At 38.8% G+C, this 20,000-nt stretch overlaps 1 protein-coding gene and 2 long non-coding RNA genes across 3 annotated transcripts; 1 reads left to right on the forward strand and 2 right to left on the reverse strand.

Annotated features, from left to right (window-relative positions):
• Nucleotides 1-4,431: 4,431 nt before the first annotated feature.
• On the reverse strand, nt 4,432-5,807 carry LOC138041538 (uncharacterized). Its single transcript, XR_011130851.1, has 2 exons — nt 5,586-5,807; nt 4,432-5,012 (listed from the first exon to the last, which is right to left on the reverse strand). It is a non-coding gene; the product is annotated as an uncharacterized lncRNA (long non-coding RNA).
• A 605-nt stretch (nt 5,808-6,412) lies between these two features.
• On the forward strand, nt 6,413-7,357 carry LOC138041664 (uncharacterized). The gene is made up of 3 exons (XR_011130870.1): nt 6,413-6,488; nt 6,772-6,862; nt 7,305-7,357. It is a non-coding gene; the product is annotated as an uncharacterized lncRNA (long non-coding RNA).
• A 7,130-nt stretch (nt 7,358-14,487) lies between these two features.
• On the reverse strand, nt 14,488-19,206 carry LOC138043611 (uncharacterized). The gene has a single exon (XM_068889967.1). The coding sequence runs from the start codon at nt 18,765-18,767 to the stop codon at nt 17,004-17,006; it is 1,764 nt and encodes a 587-aa protein (XP_068746068.1). The 5' UTR covers nt 18,768-19,206; the 3' UTR covers nt 14,488-17,003.
• Between the last annotated feature and the right edge of the window lie 794 nt (nt 19,207-20,000).

A 20,000-nucleotide genomic window follows, 5' to 3' on the forward strand; every position in this document is an offset into this window, starting at 1 on the left:
CAATATTTTCCCATAAACGAAATGTAATTTCACCTTTGAACAGACGAACATTCCTTGGATAATTTCGGTAAATATTTCAGTGAAACAGCCGGTAACATTTACTTGAACAGCCGGTAAAAATAACCGGTTACCGGCTCTTAACAAGAACCCTGTGTGTAACATATTATTTGTGAATAATGATTGTTGAGAAGATGATCAAAATATAGTGACAGGTCTTGCAGATAATCAAGTGCATGTTTCACTTATTGTAGACGGTACAGCGGGATTTTGGCAAGTAAAACGTGTTTCCTAACATTTTTTTGTACAATTGTATAACTAACACATACATCTAAAGAAATCGTGATTGGCATTCCTCTACAGGCTAAGGGATACACACTAAAAGCGAAATGTCTGTTCTGCGCTACAGAGCTACAGTCCCGGACAAAATTGTTGAAACACTTTACAATACCTTGCCCTCCTACAATGTTGTTTTGACAATTGGGCTCAGAAACTGGCGTTAAAACAACATTGTGAGGGGAGAGTGAGCTGCGAAAGCTTCAGATCTCTATAGTCGTGGACTGTTCCAACGAATTTTGTCACAGACTGTAGCTCGTCTCCAGAATTACAACCAAATCTTTTTGAATGAGCATTCTCACTTATTTCTTAAATCGCTCGTCTAAGAACACTTGCTGAGGTAAATTCAATTGCTGCACGTAGAAAAAAGAAACCGACGAGCTTCTAATGCTAGTCTGCTAGGTAGCAGCATGCTAATGAAATAAACACGATAACAGAGCTTACGCCATCCGGTTCGAAAACTACATGGACAAGCTCCAAATGTGAAATCTTCGACAGTAAACGGTAGTAGTTTGCCTTGTTACAAAAAAGAGCACGCATTTTTTCGGAATAAATAAACCAGATGAAGCGGAGGACAAATAAACAAACAATGCACTAAAAGTGTTCTCGGACTTGGGGGCCGGCGAAAAAGGCTAGTTTAACCGAGCTTTTGACTTAAGTTAGCTCTAGGAGACGAAAAAATCAATTAAAAAAATACCTACTGAAGCACAGGAAAAAAAAAATTGCAAAAGTCGTCGTGTATTGAAATGACACTACAACCTTGTTAAAAATGGACAACTATATGCTCTGCACAACAGACTTGGAGAGCAGCAAGACAGAAGACTTTTGGGATCCACGACTTGGAAAATCAATCAAAACTTCCCAAATAAAAATTTGCCAAAAGCTGTTGTAATAACATTGTAATCCTACAAACAGCGCATTTTTTAAAGCCTGGAGTCCCAAGCGGCTGCAAAGAGGAAGAAGAGACAATGTTATTTGAAGTATTTTAAAGCTTGGCGGCCGGCGGAATTATGATGAAAACTTACTTCAAAGTTGAAGCAAAATCAGCTCAAATTCAAAATTTCCATCTCATAAAGGGTGGTTTATCTGAGGATCGTGTCAATATGCAGCCCTGTGATTCATAACAATAAAGCTTCAACATCTTCAAACTAACCTGCATCATTTGTCTTCTCGTGTGAACATCTTGAACTTCGGTAAATCAAATGCCAAACTCCACTTCTTTGGGCCTTTATCTCGTTTTGTTCGGGATTTGATCATTAAAATATTCTCATCCGAACTCCCAACAAACTCGAAGAATATCCATAGTGATAGAAAAGTGTGTAATTTTGTTACAACCTTTCATCTCTCTTGACAAAATATCTTTCAAAGTGTAGATCGCCAGTTTAAAAACCCGCGGGCAGCACGTTCAAAATAACAATGGCGCCGAACTCGAATAATTCGATTCCCTTCGCGCATGCTCAGACAACATGCCTCGGGCGCGCGTGCCTGAAGACGTCACAATTATACATCATTTCACTGGCGAAAAATGTCTGATTGGTCGAGGCCTTGTCATGTGACTTCAATACCTCAAATCAAACATGGCTGCCATTCGGTGTTTGTTATATCAATTTTATTAGATCTCCGTCGACGAAAAAGACCCTTTTTCAGGCCAGTAAAACGAACGAATGTTGACTGCATAGTGCGTTTCTATGCCAGCGAGATTCTCTTTTAAGCCAACAGGGCTACGAGGGAAATTTCTTTAAAAATTTCAAGGTCAACGCGAGTCTCGGTTGCTAATGTTCGAGTGGAAATTCGTTTGTGGAGCTTACCAGCTGATGGATTACCATCTTGATTTCAAGTCATGCGTTTATCTTTTCAAAAGTGGAACAAAAAAGATACCACTAAATTTCCAAATGGTTTCTCTTCCAACTAAATAGTTACACACTGTTTCCGCGGGGTCCCGCATCTAACAGAAAATGTTAAGATTTTAGCATTTTTTTTTCAAAATTAAGTTGTTAAAATTGCCATTCAAATGGTCCATAGAGGAAAATGTATTAAGACCGAGGGGCAAATTAAGAAATGTATTTCAGTCGTTCAAAAATAAATTTTAAAGTGAATTTAGCAGTAATAATAACCATGTCATAGCACCTCATAATGGGTACACTAGAAGGAAACCTTTTAGTTGCAATTATATTTTGTTATAGTTGTTAGAAGCAAAATGCCAATTGTTTGCTTTCCTCCAAATTATAGAAATAAACATAGATTAGGTTAACTCTGAATAGCCAAAACAACAATATTTGATTCAGAAGTCCAGCTTACTAGCAGGGAGAATTTTACTGTAACAAAATATTACTACAGCTAATATGCTTTCACCACATTGTAGTGGGTTAGTGTGACAACAAAAATTCTTAATCAGGAATTGATTTTATCTTCCAGCAATAAAACAGCAGGAGGATATAAAATTAGGTATTTTCAAAGTTTAGAAAACTTGTTGAAGGTGATTCAGTGCCACCCTCCAAAACTTTTCACAAATTTCACGCTGGCCTACTAAGTACTTCCAGTACAACAAATTATCTAACCTCTCTTTGCGGACTCTGGTTGCAACACAGCTACTTCAATAATTTTAATCCCCTTGCATTAGATTTAACTTTTAGAAAAACCATAACTTCATATTTCCGTAATAATCGTTCAAAGACATTGAGCAAAAGCATACAAAGCTACATTTGAAAGGGACATAATCCCATGTTGCAGTTTTCTGGATAAGACTTCACAGAAATAACTCCTGTTACCTTTCCATATGTAAAGAGGTCCCATGATTTATGAGTCAATTAGTCAATGAGTCATGAGTCAATGAGACTCACAGTCAATATAGCAATAATTTATTGATCAAGCCTAAGCCCTCATTTCAGTGATTAGGCCTAAGCACTCTCTAAAATTTTAGCTTTCATTTTATGGGTTAGGGTAACTACACTAACTCATTGACTCATGACTCATACTTAAGACTCATATGTAAAAAATATTTCAACATTAGATGCAATGAATTTTTAGCAATTGCTGTAAATAATAGTAAGCATTCCTACCATTTCAAAAGATGAATAAATTAAAGTTGAATGCAGTAAGTGTAAGAAGTAAAAAAAGTGGTCCAATTTATTTAAGCTGTAATCAATTTCCATCCTTGTTTTAGTCCCTGGATAGGGTTAAACAATGGTGGTGAAGTGAAAAAACTACCCCAAGGGGGTATTGCTTAAGATACTGAGACCAAACAGCTGGCAGAGTTGCTGCAGTACATTTAAGGCTATAAATCTGAGAAATGAATGGAACTGTAGAAAAATTTGGTAAGCGAGCAAGTAGCTTTTACTTATGAATTGTAAAATGCCAGTCATTTGTCAATTTAGAACTGGTTCCCCTAAGGGGTCAGATTTCTTTAGCCTACATCCAGAAAACAAGATTCTGTTACCTTTAAGAGTTGTTTAATTAAAAAACAAAAAACCCCTCCACAGCAAACTGCATCCTCATGTTTGGATTCTCATTGATTTAATGGCTTTAATGATATTATGCAAATTTGTTCTACAATAATACTCAAATACCAGAAAAGTATTTTAAACCTAACTCTTTTGCAAAGTTTACTCCTTGAGCTACCAGCTTCAACTTTGATACTTTGTTCTAAAAGCCAAAGCCGTTGTATAGCAATGGTGGAGGTAATGATTAGTCACTTTGTTTTGGTTCAAATGAAGAAAGTCAAAGTAATGATCGCACTTTAACCCTTTCACCCCTAAACCGGCCATACCTGGTATTTTACTCTGTCTAAAGCCAGAGTATTTTGCTCTGTCTAACACCAGACAATTTTACTCGTCAATGGGGAACCCCATGGAGTCAACGGTCTTACAGTACTTCTCAACATAAAGAAAATGAATTCTGTGGACTTGAACATTCCCAAAAAGAAATGCCGTATATTCCAAATATGGTTGCATAAACTCTTCAAGATTTACCTGCTTCAGGAACTTCAAATCAATGAATATTTTGAATATTTTTCCTGAACTCCTGCAAACTTTGTACACTTTTTAATGGTTTGCCCTTTAAAAGTAAAATTCAGAAATAATGCAAATACAACTGAGGCTGTTTTGCATTATCTACAAGACAAGACAACAATATCCTTTATTCAAACACAATCATTATTAAAGCAATAACACATGCTTGTGGGGTCATGTGCTAACTATAATAAAGATACACTACTGAAAATAAAAGCTTAAAACTAACTATGTGACAGACATAGGATATCTACACATAAGGGATAAGAAAAAATCAACTGCTATCCAAAATATCATATTGCAAATACACCAAAAGGTAACGGTTGATTGACAAGTTCCTTGTGCAAAATGGTAGAGCATGTTTGAAGTCCAGCAGGACCAAGATGAGAAGTTATGATAAAAACTCTAAACATTTTTTTTACCAAAATTATTTTACTGCCATCAACCCCAATGAGACCTTATGCATGGGACACTGTTTCTAGCTGCAGCTCCAAATCACATAATACATTAATAAATTTTGCCGTGTAAGAAAAGAACAAACATGTGGGGTGTAACCAAAAAAAGTCCAAGGCAATAAAGCTTCCTTTCAGCCTTTTCAGGAACAACTATCCACTGTCAACCATACTTGACTCAAAACAGAATTTCCTTGATCCAACAACACATAACAGTCCCCTAAAACCAAAATTACATCATTAATGCTTCCAGAAAACAATAGCAAAAAAAAGCTCAATCTATAGATACCTATATACATCTGTACCTACACTTTTGTTCTTCCAAACATTATTTTAACTAACATGGATTTTGATTTTGATTTTAAACTCAAATTGATTGCAAATCCATAACTTGGTAACTACTTGAACGCAAGGATCGTTGAGTTGTGACTGCTAAAAAGTATAATAACTTAGACCTTCACCAGAAAAGGGAATATAAATGACCTTAAAAGCAGCTATTTAAAATATTTGATACTAGGGTTACGTTCCCAATGAGACAATCACATGTACATTCAAAACCAAATTCATATCTGATCGAATCATTGATCATTCATGTAGAGGTGCCGATCGTAAGGTGTAACGCAGAAAAAAATAACCTTTACGTTGAACAATATTGCCATTTCCCTGCCACCTGGTACAAGCCAATTCACACATGAACGGAAGCCTTAGGAATCCTCCTTTCTGCACATTACAGTAACTTTTTGTACCCGGTGGCAACAAACTTTCCACATTAAAAATTGCGCAAAAAACTCACCTGTTTCGCAGCTCTTTTCCCACGAAATAAAATTTTCCAGGAGCAAATTTTCCGAGGATGCTGGTTGGATTGGACTTTTAAACGACTTCCACAACATAGACGTTCTCTAAGAATACATTCCACTTGAAACTGGCGTTAAAACTAGCCTTGATCGCTCTAAAAAGAACGGAAACCAACAAGCTACCGATTCTCAAACGGCAGCCATTATTCTGTTCTTCTCGGGAGTGTTTTTTTCACGAGAGCCAATGATAGTCCCGGAAACGCGTCACGTGGCATATCGCGCGACTCATGCGCAGACATTTTTCGCCAGTGAAATACATCATAGACAACTCAATTTACAAAGTCGTAGGTAAAGCAGAGCACATCAAAGTTGACCAATTTGTCAAGCTCAATCGGGATAAACGTTTGGGTTGATTTTTAGAGATTTGCGGTTTTTAAAATATTTTTTCAAATATAATGAGTTTGAATCCAAGCCGAAAACGAAGACTTTTCGTTAGTTGTGAGGAAGCGCAATCATCGCGTGGGCAGCATGAAGAAAGCCCTTGCGTGCCTGCGAAGTGCAGAAAACTCGGAATTCCACCATCAGCATCACCGGTATGTTACTTTCGAGTTTCTTCCTTTTTTTTTCTATTGGTTTTGCAATACAATTCAATGTGAGATAATTTTTATTTATTTATGCAGGCCCTCCCTACTCTTCAGAAGTCGACAACGGAAAACGCTACTTCATCCAAAAGGTTGGCGACTTTAGTTAATTTGTCAAAAAGTATCAAAATATTTACAACAGAAAAACTGTTTTCTAATTTTTGTGATTTCATTATCACCTTCAGCCTTAAACGAGCTCATAGAGAATCAAATCTGGAAACAGAAGTTCCAGCGAAGAAGGCCTTGACTGCAGAGCCAAGTGTAAGTCTTCTTAGAATCAGGATTCAAAAACCTACATAACATCACTCTTAAAGGAATAAAGAAAATCTACCAAGAACGATCATAGATTCTATCTGCCTTGAGTTACAACACGACAAAATGAGTCAAATTTCCTTCGTTTTCTTTTTTAACTCTTTGTCTAGAAGGTTCTCTAGTTCAACGTGAAACGCTCGGCAAAAGTTAGACATAAGCAGTTAAGGTAGAACACATAAAAAGAGGGCATTTTCTCCTGACCTCAGTAACTGAGACGTTTTTTTCTCTCCAGACTCAGGTTGATAAAGAGAAAGACAATTGTGTTGCCGGACCAAGTTGTGCACAGCCTGTCCCAAGAAAACGCAACAAAAAGACACGCAGAGGTAGAAAACTCTATTAAACCTTTACTTCCCTGACAGAGCGGTTTTCGATGTAGAAATTGAATTTGCGTCTTAATTGCTTTGGTTCAAGTTTTACGTTGTGACCAGTCAAAAAAAGTTCGCGCCACCTTAATGACTAACAAGCTTAAGAAGCGAAAACATAACCGGTTGACTGACTTACGAGCATTTTCCCACGCTTTAGGGACAATCATTTTGACTTTGACTTGACTTTGAACTAGTTTTGCACAGAAGTGCATGTTGAAATACAATTGGACTCAAGGTCACCTACAAGGTGTTGTCACCTTGAGCCTTGCCACAACACCGCGAATCCCGTGCCCTATTTCGTGTGTGGGTTCGCTTACGTCCCGCTAAATTCCAGGCAAAAAGGACAGGTTTTATTAAGAGACAACTCGTCTGTTTGTTGAATTGTTTTCCTTGCTTTCAGGAAAGCGTAAACCACGTGGACTGGGAGCTTATGATATTGGAAAGTGTTTGGGATCCGGAGGATTTGGAGAAGTTTACACTGCTAGAAGAAAGCGTGATGGTCTACCGGTTAGTATAATTGACTCTTGATGTCAGTGCGAGACCGTGGGAGGATTTCTTTTATAAAGTTTGCCTCATCAGCACCAGGTCGTCTTACCCCTATCGAGCCTCCAAGAAATCAGCACTAAGAACTAAAAAGGAATTGCACGATTTGCTATCTGTGTTTTTGTTTAAAAACAACATCGACATTTTACAGAAGGCATGAAGGCCAATAGTTTATTGGTTTTAAAGAGCTACAGTCTCGGTCACAAATGTTGTAACACAGACAGCAATTTGCCCCCTCTTCCCCTTCAATGTTGATGTTTATGGGTTGGAGTGCAAAAACCAACCGGTAAATGCAACATTGATGGGAGGGATGAGAAGGAGTACGTTATTAACAGCTTTGATGCGCTTCACTTGCTGTTCAAGCGAAGTGTCTGAACTATTAATTTTATGACTGAGATTGCAGCATTCAGCTGATTTTCAAGACGTAAAGGCTTCAAACTGCAAACGTAGCTTAGTTTACCACTTTCCTTTAAACATTTTAAGTCAACTGATTTGTGTAAGGCAAGACGTCTTATGAAGCCAAATTCGTATGTAAACAATGATGTAAGAAATAACTCCCCTAAGGTAAGAAATAAATTCCCTCTTGGGCGGCATATCCTCTTAAGGCTAATCGGTAACTGTACAAAACTAAAATTCTCAAAACAGAGTTAGTACTATCGTTGCCTGTGACAGCTATCTTGGCATTTAATTAAGGAAGTCTTGTACAAATTTTGTTTCGATCGAGCGATTCGACTACAGACAGTTGTACTTCACATTGCTCACAAATTCAACCTTTGACGAGTCGTTTCTACCCTTTCGGCAATTGATTGCAACACAATGATAAGAGCAACAGCAACTTCGCAATGATTACGAAACTGTAAAAACAATGAAGGCCAGTGTTTTTAAATTCTTGCCGTGCCAACTTCAAACTAAAACAACAGAAATCATAATAAATTATATCAGCGAATTCAAATCACTAGTCTACACATCTCGGTTGCAAGATTATCTATCTCTGAGACAGGCTGGAATTGAAACGATATTTGCGAGTATTCCTAATAAGTTACTTAAACCTTCGGCACTGCCATAAAAGCCATTGACACTAATAGATTTTACTCTGTCTAACGCCAGACGATTTGACTCGTGAATGGGGAAGCCCTCAGCGGTAAAAAGGTTAAAAAGAGCTGAACGTGTCTTTTCTTCATTTCCTTATTGAAAGGAAACTCAACGGCAATAAAGTGATATTGTTTCGTCCATTTTGCAGGTTGCCATCAAATTTGTGAAGAAAAATAAAGTTAGTCGTTTTAAGGAGGTAAGCATGTTGAAACGTTTCTGAAACCTTTTTTTGCGATCATGGATGGCGTATTTGCAACGGGCGTCTCTTCATCACCCTTGTATAATGCAAACAGCCATAGATAGCCTCCCACGCAGACGTTCTTAGGGCTTCGTCACGCGGTCCTCCCCCACTAACGTCTGCTGAAAAGAAAAACCACTTCCGTTCAACGGCTGTTTGCCTACTATAAAGAAACCAATCAACATTGACTAATTGCGTCGTGCACAGCCAATCACATGCTGCGAAATAATGCCATACAAAACACGAGTTCACCAAGAACTGGAAAACGGCCTCTGATTGGTCCCTAATCCACGAACGGATTTGGTTTTTCGTTTCAGCAGACGTTAGTGGGGGAGGCACGCGTGACGAAGCCCTAAGAACGTCTGCGTGAGAGGCTAAGCCAGAGACTATGCACGATCACATTTTCAGCAAAACTCCTGCAACATGCGAAGGCTTAGTAATTGAGACTCCATAGAGCGGTTTTCAATTGAGTGTCGAAAGTAATTAGCAAATTACTTTGGTTTGCATTACTTTACTCAGTGATTGGTTCAAAGTTGTGGCGACACTCTTTCAACCAATCAGAAGTGAAACCAAAACCAATCGTGGCTCTCGCGTGCACATTTTCCCGCGCTCTGTGTCGGCTACATGTAATTCCTTTGAATTTTGATTGGTTTACTGGATTGTCTCCGTTCTTTTTGATTGGCCAAAGTAATTACTTTGGTTTTGGTTTTACGACACTCATTCAGTTGAAAACCGCTCTATAGGGCAACTAGTCGAAAGACCAAGCCCTCCTAGATTTGACTGTTGTTGGTAAAACACTCATTTGTTATTGGAATTTTCCGGATCATGGAATTTATTGCCGTGAATAAAGAGTGGAGCCAAGATTAAAGCCAATATAATGAGAAAAGCACGACATCTTTTTTACTGTTGCAGATAAAGGGCCGACAATTTCCAGCCGAAGCATATTACCAGCGTCATGTTGCCCATCCAAACATCATTGGGTTGCTCGATATTTTTGTAAACCATGAAAACTTTGTATTCGTGCTTGAGCGCCCCGAAGTTTCTTTGGACTTGTTTGAAGCAATCGAGGCCCGAGATGGCATCCCCGAAGATGAGGGCCGTCGGTTTTTCGCGCAGATTCTCGACGCGACGATCCAGTGCGACGAACAAGGCGTCCTACACCGAGACCTCAAGCCAGAGAACATCATCATTGATTTAAAGACAAGAGAGGCAAAGCTGACGGACTTTGGACTTGCTTGTGAAACACAAGAGGATCCATTCAGACATTTTGTTGGTGAGTACATCTACAGGTTAAATGCTAACAGATAAAGGTCTCTGTGACCCACAGAGCAACAAGATTACTTACAGACAGAGTACAGTGGTTAGCTAGAACTAATTGGGCTATACATTATTCTCGGTCGAACTAAGTAAAGGTGACCATTAAGAGACGTCGACATCCAAGCTACCCTCTATGATCTGACTCGCTTAATTTAATAGGTTAATTGATACCAAGTGCACTGAGAAAACATGTAGATTTTATCATTTAGAACCATTGACCAATGAATACAAGAATGATGTCTGTAAGAAAAGGAAAGGAAAGGAACTTTATTTAAGCGTCAAGTTTTCTAGCGCTGCAGCACTACTTGCGGACACTGTAAATTGAAATCATCAAATTAACGCAAATCAAGTCAAATGTTGGTTTTTGAGGAGACGGGAAAACCGGAGTATCCGGAGAAAAACCTTTCGGTGCAGAGTACAGAACCAACAAACTCAACCCACATATGACGCCGAGTCTGAAAATCGAACCCGGACAACATCGATGCTTGGGAGGCGAGTGCCCTCACCACTGCGCCATCCCTGCACTTAACATTCCCATAGCTACCCATGTAGCAGTTAACGAGTTCCATTTGAATTTGAATGGGGGGAGGAGAGACAGGGAGTTTCCTGGTAAGAATAAGGAATTTAATCAACGAGAACGCTGACGGAAACGTCACTTCAAACTCATGATACAACTTGACTATTTTTTCATTTTCTCACGACTGGTCCATCTCGTTCACGTTTTAGATTATCGGTTGAGGGCTCTGAAAAAATAGATGAGGAATGTTTATGTTGTCTGCAAATCTGTTGTCATTGTACAAAGTATACGGCACAATAGACGCTCTAAATGCGCACGCGTGCCGCACGTGCAGCGCGATTGTTTAAAAAAAAAAAAGCGATTGTTTCTCCTCCTTCAACCAATAACATTGTTCTTTTGATAATGTTGCATTGCTTATACATCTTGAAGTTTAATGCAGCATTTGTGACTCATATTCGTCGCTTTCATGAACGCCTTTCTTTTTCAATTTTCAGGCACACAGCATTACTGTCCACCTGAATTCTTCTCTCATCACTATTTCTTTGGAATTCCAGCAACTGTCTGGCAACTCGGTTTTCTGCTTAATGAAATGCTGACCGGTGAAATGCCGTATGTCAAACCTCGTATGGCTCTGTTCATGAAGCCATCCATTCCTAAACACCTTTCAAAGGGTAAGACACACATAAATACTCTTCCATACAGCTAACGATGCTAGCCAAACGAGAAACTATCACTTGACTTTATTAGATACAAAAATCCTCTTCAAGTCAATGCTCGATTAATTGTGTTAAAACGGAGCGCGTTTACCGCACGTTTGATTAGCATTCTGAATTTGGATACATGTTATCAAGTAACTTTGTGTCAGATACAATAGACTATGTGTATGATTTATTAGTTGGTTTAAGAAAAGACTTCTTCGAAGGCGATGCCAATGCCACTATAGACTAACAAAACATGTAGGGCTAAAGACAAAGATAAATTATTTAGTATCACGTTTTCTCTCTTGAAGAGTTACTTTACACTTGTTGCTGACAGGCAAGAAGTGACCCTATATCAAACACCTTTAAACCATTTTTGGCAAAAAGCAAATTTTGGACCAACGTTTGCCGCAAACGCGATGCAAATCTCTCTAATATCTGGTAATTTGGCTTCACTACAGAACCGAACCAAACAGAGGTTAAGATATGGCGGGATGGCGCGTTGGTGAGCTAGGCCCAAGATAGATTTTATTTGTGACAATAAGCTTACAACGAAGTGAATAGAGATACATCAAATAATAACCTACATGCATAAGTGCCAAAGCCGGACATGTAAAGCCCCAAAAAAACCTCTTGTTAGGAAAAATAGGGACCGTGTAGCCCCGACCAAATGCAGTGGCACTACCTTTAGGGTTTTAAGGTAAATCTAAAAACAAATCAGAGAAGGCTAAATACACAATAAAAATAAACCCAAAGCGAACAAGGTTGTGGCAAAGCTGACCGTAGAATGACACAAGTTTCTCAACCGTCTCCTTTTACAAACTTACTACCCATGAGCCCACGCGAACGACACTCGCACCCAGATCTCTCTTCCGTGTGGACAAAATGTTAATACCGATTGTCACAAATTACATTTAGCATCCGCCGAAGGATCTCCCCACAGAAATTAAAGTAGAGTGTAACGTTCCACGCACTTTCAGTTTTAAGGCTTGGCTAATAGTTACTGCCTTGCTCATCTTTTTCAGATGCTCGAAGTTTAATTGCCTGGCTGCTGTCAAGAGATCCAGATGAGCGGCCTACTTTGCAACAGATAAAGGGGCATCCTTGGCTCAACGAGCCTGGCTGCCAATAAGTACTCTATAAATTAAGCACAACCAGGGATGAATGACCAATACCAGCTGAGAAAAGTTTAGAAGGCATCCCTGGTTCACACGTCAATGACGTGCTCGTCAATAAAACGCACTACCGGAAAAGAAGCAATTGATTAACATTATGTCGGAGCAGATGACATCCCTGGATTTATATTTGCATCACGAATAATCTTGTCAACCTCTCAAAGAAGGGTGAAAGACAAAGTGAGGAACTGAATTGAAAGAAAAGACAAAGAAATCCCCTAGATTTCTCACGAAAACGGCAAAGAAGAACATTTAAGTTTAATATGGCGGGATGGCCAACCCTCCTACACATTACACTACAGTCCTGGATTTATTCTCAAAACTCATAATAAGAATTTCGTTGAACTAGCAATGTACATATCAAAAACGACAAACCACTTTGACCAAGTTAATACCAGGACCAACATACATCGACCTGTGAAGCAAGTCTCCAGAAAAAAAAGTTCTCCAAAGCACATGTGAGGACAGCAACAAGTGTACTAAAAGTTAAATATAAGCAGAAAAGATAATGAACTATTTTAATTAGATTGACAAAATGTCCTGGCTAACAGGAATAAGGAATTGAATGGGTCTAATTACCCATTGGGGCTCATATGGAGCTACAACTTGAAATAAATATAAAAATTCTTTGCTAGCATCAAATGTTGTCGGGTATAATGTAAGAGGGCTTAATTTATCTCAAACACATCTCCCCAAAAATGTAACTGAACCAGAAGTAAGTCAGAATCAAGACAGGAATGTCTGTAATGGACCAAAAATAATTTTGGTTAATGTACTTTGACAAGATTAAAATGTCTATTACAACGTGCAAATGTGCATATTGTCTGCACACATAATTATGGATTGCGAAGTGGATAATTTACAGACCCACGCATTCCATGGCAGTAAAAGTTGAAAGATAATGGTTGATGTAAAAAAACAAGTTTTTCTTTCATTGAAAGATACTTTCAAATATCCAATATAGCTTTTTACCCAAATTATCTCATTCGTAAACCAACAAATCCACAGTCAACTTCCTTTTAAATAGAGGTTTAGCTCATAAAGGAATAAAGACAAAAGATTGGTGTACGAAATGATACTCTGTCCAATGGGAAGATGCATTACAAAATGCAACAAAAACTTCTACTCTGAAAGCCCACTTGTTGCCAGCCTAGTTTGTATCAGATTCTGTGTAATTTCGTTTTCAGTAAAACAGCCACAAATTGAGCTAATGAAAGCTACATAGAGGTACATAATGACATACCGGTATTTACTCGCTGGAACCAATCAAGTTGTATTTAAACGTTTTAAGTTTCTGCCTTTAAATGACTTCAAGTATTGTATTAAGGATAGATTTAGCTTTGCGTTTACGGCAGACGGCAAACGTGAAACTGAAATTTGCGTCTTGCCAAAACTCAAAGAAACTGGTCTGATTTTATCTCCTGTTTTTGCCAGTTATCTACAAATGTCGCGCAACTTCTAAAACGAGAGAGAAATGTTAGAATAAGATAATTTTCAAGCTTTTATGACAAGCAACAGTCTGCCGTTTGACGTTTCCCGTTTGACGTTTCCCGTTTCACGGAAACGCGATGCTAAATCTCTCTATATTAAGGCTGATACTTGCATGCGAAACAAGCTGTTGCCTATTGAAATTTATTCAACTCAAAACTGAAAATCCCGGAAACAGTTGGAGGAAACCTCATCAAAACAGCCACCCACAGGCAATAGGAATTTGATCTTATTATGAAGATTTTTTTAAACTGAAGGGCACCTTGGTTGGGCAAAAAAAATCAATAGTGGTTGACAAATAAGGAGGGTGGCGTCCTGCTAGGGTCCTCCGGTAAATAAGGCTTGTGGAATAATTTAAAGATGACAAAAATATCTCTTACGTGTGTCAACAAAATCCATGTTATGTACAAGAAATAAAAATAATGAACCATGTTGTTTAAATACATGTGGAATTTATTAAATCAAATGCACATGCTGTTAAGCCATTTAACACAAAATGGTTTACAGTATGATACAATTACAGTAATGCAACACAATTTAATAACCTCTCAAAAATTGTTTTTTTTTTCTTCATCAATGATTTCCAAGTAAAATGCATTAACGACAATAATCATGAGGATTGGTAAATGGTTGGGCACTGGATACAGGTATATTGACCAGCTGTGCACAGTATTTTGCCATGATTTAATTTTCAAGGCTATTTTAATCTCTTCTGCTTACTTTTTCATATCAAGAACATAAAAAAATGCAAACATGTCGCTGCAAAACCCTAATGAACTCCTGACTGAAATCGTGATGACACTTCAATAACACTACGGCTACTTGAAAAGTATGAAAATTGCATTAATTAATATGCTAAAATGATGAAACAAGCATAGCAAAAATGTGAGATTAAAAATTGACAAGGATTACTGAAACTTGTTTGGTCTCTTACATGTACACTTATTGCCTTTCCTTATGACTCTTTTGGCAGTTCCTTCTCAGTGGTCTGCCAAAACAAATAATATTGTGGAACTGATGATTTTTTAATGGAGCTATGACTTTTTCTTTAGGTTCTACAGTATCAAGTAGGCCCCATTGCCCTCCTTATACTGCATACTGCTTCTGATTATCACCATAAAATCTATGATAATCACTTCACTTTAGTGAACCTTACAATGCTGAGGACAAGTGCTCTGCTAATAGAGAAGATTGTCAGTCCAGGCAGTTAAAATCATTAAAGCAAATCAAACAAATACATTAATCGTTTTTAGTATAAATACACAGGTGATTATACAAAATCACATGCTCTCATTGGCTTGCTATCTCGGATACTCAGCCGATAATAACCTCGATGGACAAAATGGCTGCCAGTAGTCGTTTTGCCACTTTAAGTGAAGATGATTTCGCGTTGAAATGTTTTTTTTTTCTCTTTTTTGAAATAATCACCTGTGTATTTATACTAAAACAATTATTTGCCTCAGGTTCAGTGATAATCGGTGAATATTCACCTCGACTTTGTCTCGGTGAATATTCCTCGATAATCACTTCACCTTTGGCGAATAATTGTTAATTGATGAAAGGGGGCAACTGGAGAATCTGAGGTAAAAACCTCTGTAAGTCAAGAAGGGAATCAACAAACATGATGCTAGATGGGGGATTTGAGCCTGAGGCATGGTGGTGGAAGGTGAAAGCTTTGCACCTGCCCCATATAGAGAATTCTATGATTACAGTTTTTGCTTAATTGGCACAAAGCTATTGTTTTCTAATTAGTCAGCCAATAACAATAAAGTATTGAATATATTATATGCATTGTACATCAGTTATCCCTGAAAACTTGAATGTGATATACCAAATAACCTCTGAGCAATGATGCTTAACAACAATTAAGAATTTTATAAAGAATGCCTGGGATCATTAATGCTTTTTGGGGGTTGCCTTTGCCAGCTAACAATATTTATCAATTTTTGATGACTAATAACTGGCTCATTACAGTAGCAAGCCTAAAACGTTTAAAACCGGAGAGTTAAAATACGCTATTCACACCAACAAAACATGTTTAATTAACCTGGGTTTAATAAAATGAATATCAGTCACAGAAGAATCTAGGACTGGCTTTTACATGAGATTCGAGTGAGTTTCAATACATGCTTTGATCTGTGCTAAATTTGTAGTATACATGATTTAAAAAGTAAACACTTTGAAACCGTGTTTAACCAAACAGGTTTAAAACATGGTTAAGATTTGGTGTGAACGGGGCATTTTATAAAAGTTTAACAAGTTCTTTTACCTTTAGAGGTCAATATAGTAAATAATATGATGTCTTCTGTGAGCAAAATCATATGTCAATGAAACAAAATGCAAAAAATGATGTGCGCAAAGATTCCCTTTTTAAGGACTTCCTGCTGGCATGATTATTCCAGTGGTGGGGGTAGGGGGGGGAGAGATACCATAGCTGAAACAACCGAAACCTTTACAAAAATGCTAACCTTAGGCCAAACATTGTCTAAGGCATAGTGTTTAGGCCTAAGGTTAACATTTTTTTGTTAAGGTTTGGGTTGTTTCAGCTGTGGTATCATTCGCCACCTACACCTACCCCCTGAATAGTCATGCCACTTCCTCCAGCCACTTTCCCATCAACTGAAAGAAACTCAAGTTGTCACTGTGCACTTTTAAATCCTCATAGCAGTGATAAAGGGCATTACTTGGTTAAGGAAAACCCCGCCAAAAAAATCTGAAATTCGCTTTCACCCAAAGATTTTCTTTGGATAATTGTACATTGTATTGTGAAACATATACCATTGCCAAGGAATGGCCTTTACTGTGATATATTTCTAGAACAACTTCTTGAAGCTCATTAGCGCAGCTGCTACCAGCCTTGACCTTTCAATAACTACAATACATGTATAATTTTCTTTTCTATAGATATAAGTTCACGGTACCTTGTGAACCTCTAGTGACATGACATTTCTGTTTCGTGTATATGTAAGTCTGGGCCATGATCCTCCACTGAGATTGTTTGAATCTTTAATGTGTTAATTATGCAGTTAAGTTAGGTCTCTGCTATTGCTGAAAGTGGACGAGAGCTAGATATCAGTGGTTGCTGCTCTTCTCTTGCTTGTCCGCGGTTTTCTGCAGTGCTTTCAGAGTTTTGAGCTGGGGGTTGATAATGTTCACGGGGATTTCCCAGTTGCCTATGCTTCCAATTATACTGAAACTGGGAAAGCCGTCTGTTCATAATAAAGAAGTGGAGGAACATATGCAGGCTAAAACCAAGATGAATGGGTGCTGCAGCTCTGAGAAATGCTGACATAGTTTTGCTTAGATGTGCTTGGTTGAGAAGATTTTCCACTCGCCCATTGTATTCATCCACAACAAAGGAAATAAGAAGAGATAACAATGCCATCATTACTGTTACCACGTAAAAATGCTTTGCTCTCTGACGACGGCTCTCTCTGTCACACCCATAATGTGGGCCCATTTTCACAAAAAAATTCAGTTGGAAGAGGATTGTTGTAGCATAGACAAAGTTTTTCACTGTAGTCCAGGTTAGATACTCATAATATTCCGTATCGATTGAAGAGTACCTAGATGCCCATAAGGCACAAAACGACGCTTTTACAAACCAGTAAATAAAACCAATAGTGCCCATGAAACACACCATTACATCAATAGCTTTGGATTCTGTCTCTCGCCACTTGCTATTGTGATTGGTAAAATCGTTTTCATTGCCAGCAATGCTGACACTTCCATAAAGAAGCAAAAGCCCAAAGACTATGACAACAACACTAGCAATGATAGGGAATATGTTTGCCCATTTGCCAACAAAGCCACCATACTGGAGTCCTGCAACAAGCTGGGTCGCAACTAAAACCAGACCAACCACATAGCCATACCCAGAGAAATGTGAAATCTCCACATTCACTGAAATGTGGGAGTCTTGCATTAAGGCCTCGTTAGCCTCTGGATCAAATATCTCTTCGATGTGAAGATTTCTGCGAACTACTGTTAACTCTAGAGCATGTTCCAGAAAGACCAAGCAGCATAGAAGTCTGTAGTCGATGAGCAAGGCGTTATACGCCGCTTTTACAATCGAGAAGCCCTGACCAAACAGATGTACCACCCAGACATTATCATAGTGTGATGTTACTATTGAGTCAACCCAGAAAGCAAAGTTAAAGAAGGACAAAATCTTTAGGAACCATGAACAAGCCATGCGAAGATTACCTCTGGCGACTTTGTGACGCAAACTAAAATAGTAGACACCAGCTTGAACGATCTTTTGAACCAAAGCCGTGTATCTTACAGCTGCATAGGTAGAATCTGGTGCCTGTTTAGCTGCACCAATTGCAAACACGAGTTCCAGCACACTCAAAGGAATAGTTATGACCCAAATGATTATTCCCATACTACCATGAAGGTGACCAACAGGAAGTCGTTCGTAACCGTAATCGTCGAGTGGTCGTTCTGGGGTGGCACTCTCAAACAAAACCGAAGAACCAACAACTAACAAAACTATACCAAAGCCAGCTAGAAGAAGCAGCCGATAAGAGGCGTACACGGTTTTCTCTTCGTAAGAACTCAAGGTCGTGATGGTTGTGAGCAAGCCGCCGAGGAAAAACACAACTATTCCCATTCTTGTTTCAATAACATGCTGGAAAACGCGCCACTTGTAGTAAAAGACTAAGACGATACATGCCAAGAAAGACACAAACGTCGATAGAATTTCGAGGATCACCGTATTTGCGACAGAGACATCAAGAACTTGACTTGTAATGTTCTCGCCGCTCGTAGACAATTGCTGCTCATTCGTCATATTTTGTACTTGCAAAGAATGGAGACGAATTGGAAGTAGAGCGACAATTCTGTAATATCTGTTTGTCCTCTCAGAGTTGTAAATCAAACCGAAAAAACGCGGTTCCTTGATTATAAATTTAATACAGTTAATTCATCCTGACCCAGGAACTTGACCGGGCTACTCGGAAAGGAGCAGCTGGAAAGGTCAAGTGATGTCACGCCAGGCGTTTTGCCGACAACAGCTAATAACCATACAAACCAACGAACAGACATGTACAGACAAGGCTTTTGCACCAAGATAAAACACTCTCGAGAGACGAAGCAAAGTTATGTTTTCTGTCGTAGATGCTGACCGAAAACCTCGCGAACAAGGGTCCGAACAAGGCTATTTCCAACCTCTTTAGGGGCTGGAGCGGAAACCAAAAGGAAAGTGTCTGGGGCATTCTGAGAAATGGTCAGAAATGTAATTTCGTTTCGTTGCCTAGCCTCGCCGTACCAGTGGATAATGTAAAATATACTTCACGTTAAGTGTTATCCAAGGCCTTACTTAGATGTGCCAAGAGTGTGCATATTCATGGTTGACTGGAGGTAAATAGTAATTGAAACAGTTTTATACATCGTGACTTGAACAAAATGTCACGCAATAACCTCCCACCCCCCACTACCCCCCGCGTCAATATTCCCGTCGAAAAGAAACAAAGCCAGCGGATAAAAGCCAACACGAGAGTCTCAACTTTTCATCTTTATTAGAAACTCCTTCCGTTCTTGAGATACAAAGGGAACTGTGGCTCCCGAAAACAGCCCGTAAAGTTTCGGGACTTCGAGAAACGGGCCCCAGGGGCGGATCCACCGTGACCGGTTTCCATCGCGCCGTTTTACGGTCGATCAGATTTTCCATAAGAAGTATACATTAATTGTTTAATAAAAGAAAATTTGCAAGTTGAAATCTGTTAAATTTCGGGTACAGACACGTTCCATCCGAGAAGTCATTTGTGACTGTCTACGTTACATAATCAGTAACGCAGTGAGTGACTACGCAACGGCGTTCACGTGATCACATTATTGCTAGCCAGTGAATGTCTTAGAAACACCGGAAAGGGGACTTCGGAGAGTTAAAAGCCAAATAATTTCCGGAGGAACAAGCCCTCCGGCCCCCTAGAAACTTTTTCGTTGTTTTGGAAACCGGTCATTATTTATCCAAGATCAGCCCCTGAAAAACGAAAGGTTTCCATGGTATTTAACGCTGGTTAGC

Source organism: Montipora capricornis, chromosome 3, assembly GCF_036669925.1.
Source record: "Montipora capricornis isolate CH-2021 chromosome 3, ASM3666992v2, whole genome shotgun sequence".
NCBI classification, from domain to species: domain Eukaryota; kingdom Metazoa; phylum Cnidaria; class Anthozoa; order Scleractinia; family Acroporidae; genus Montipora; species Montipora capricornis.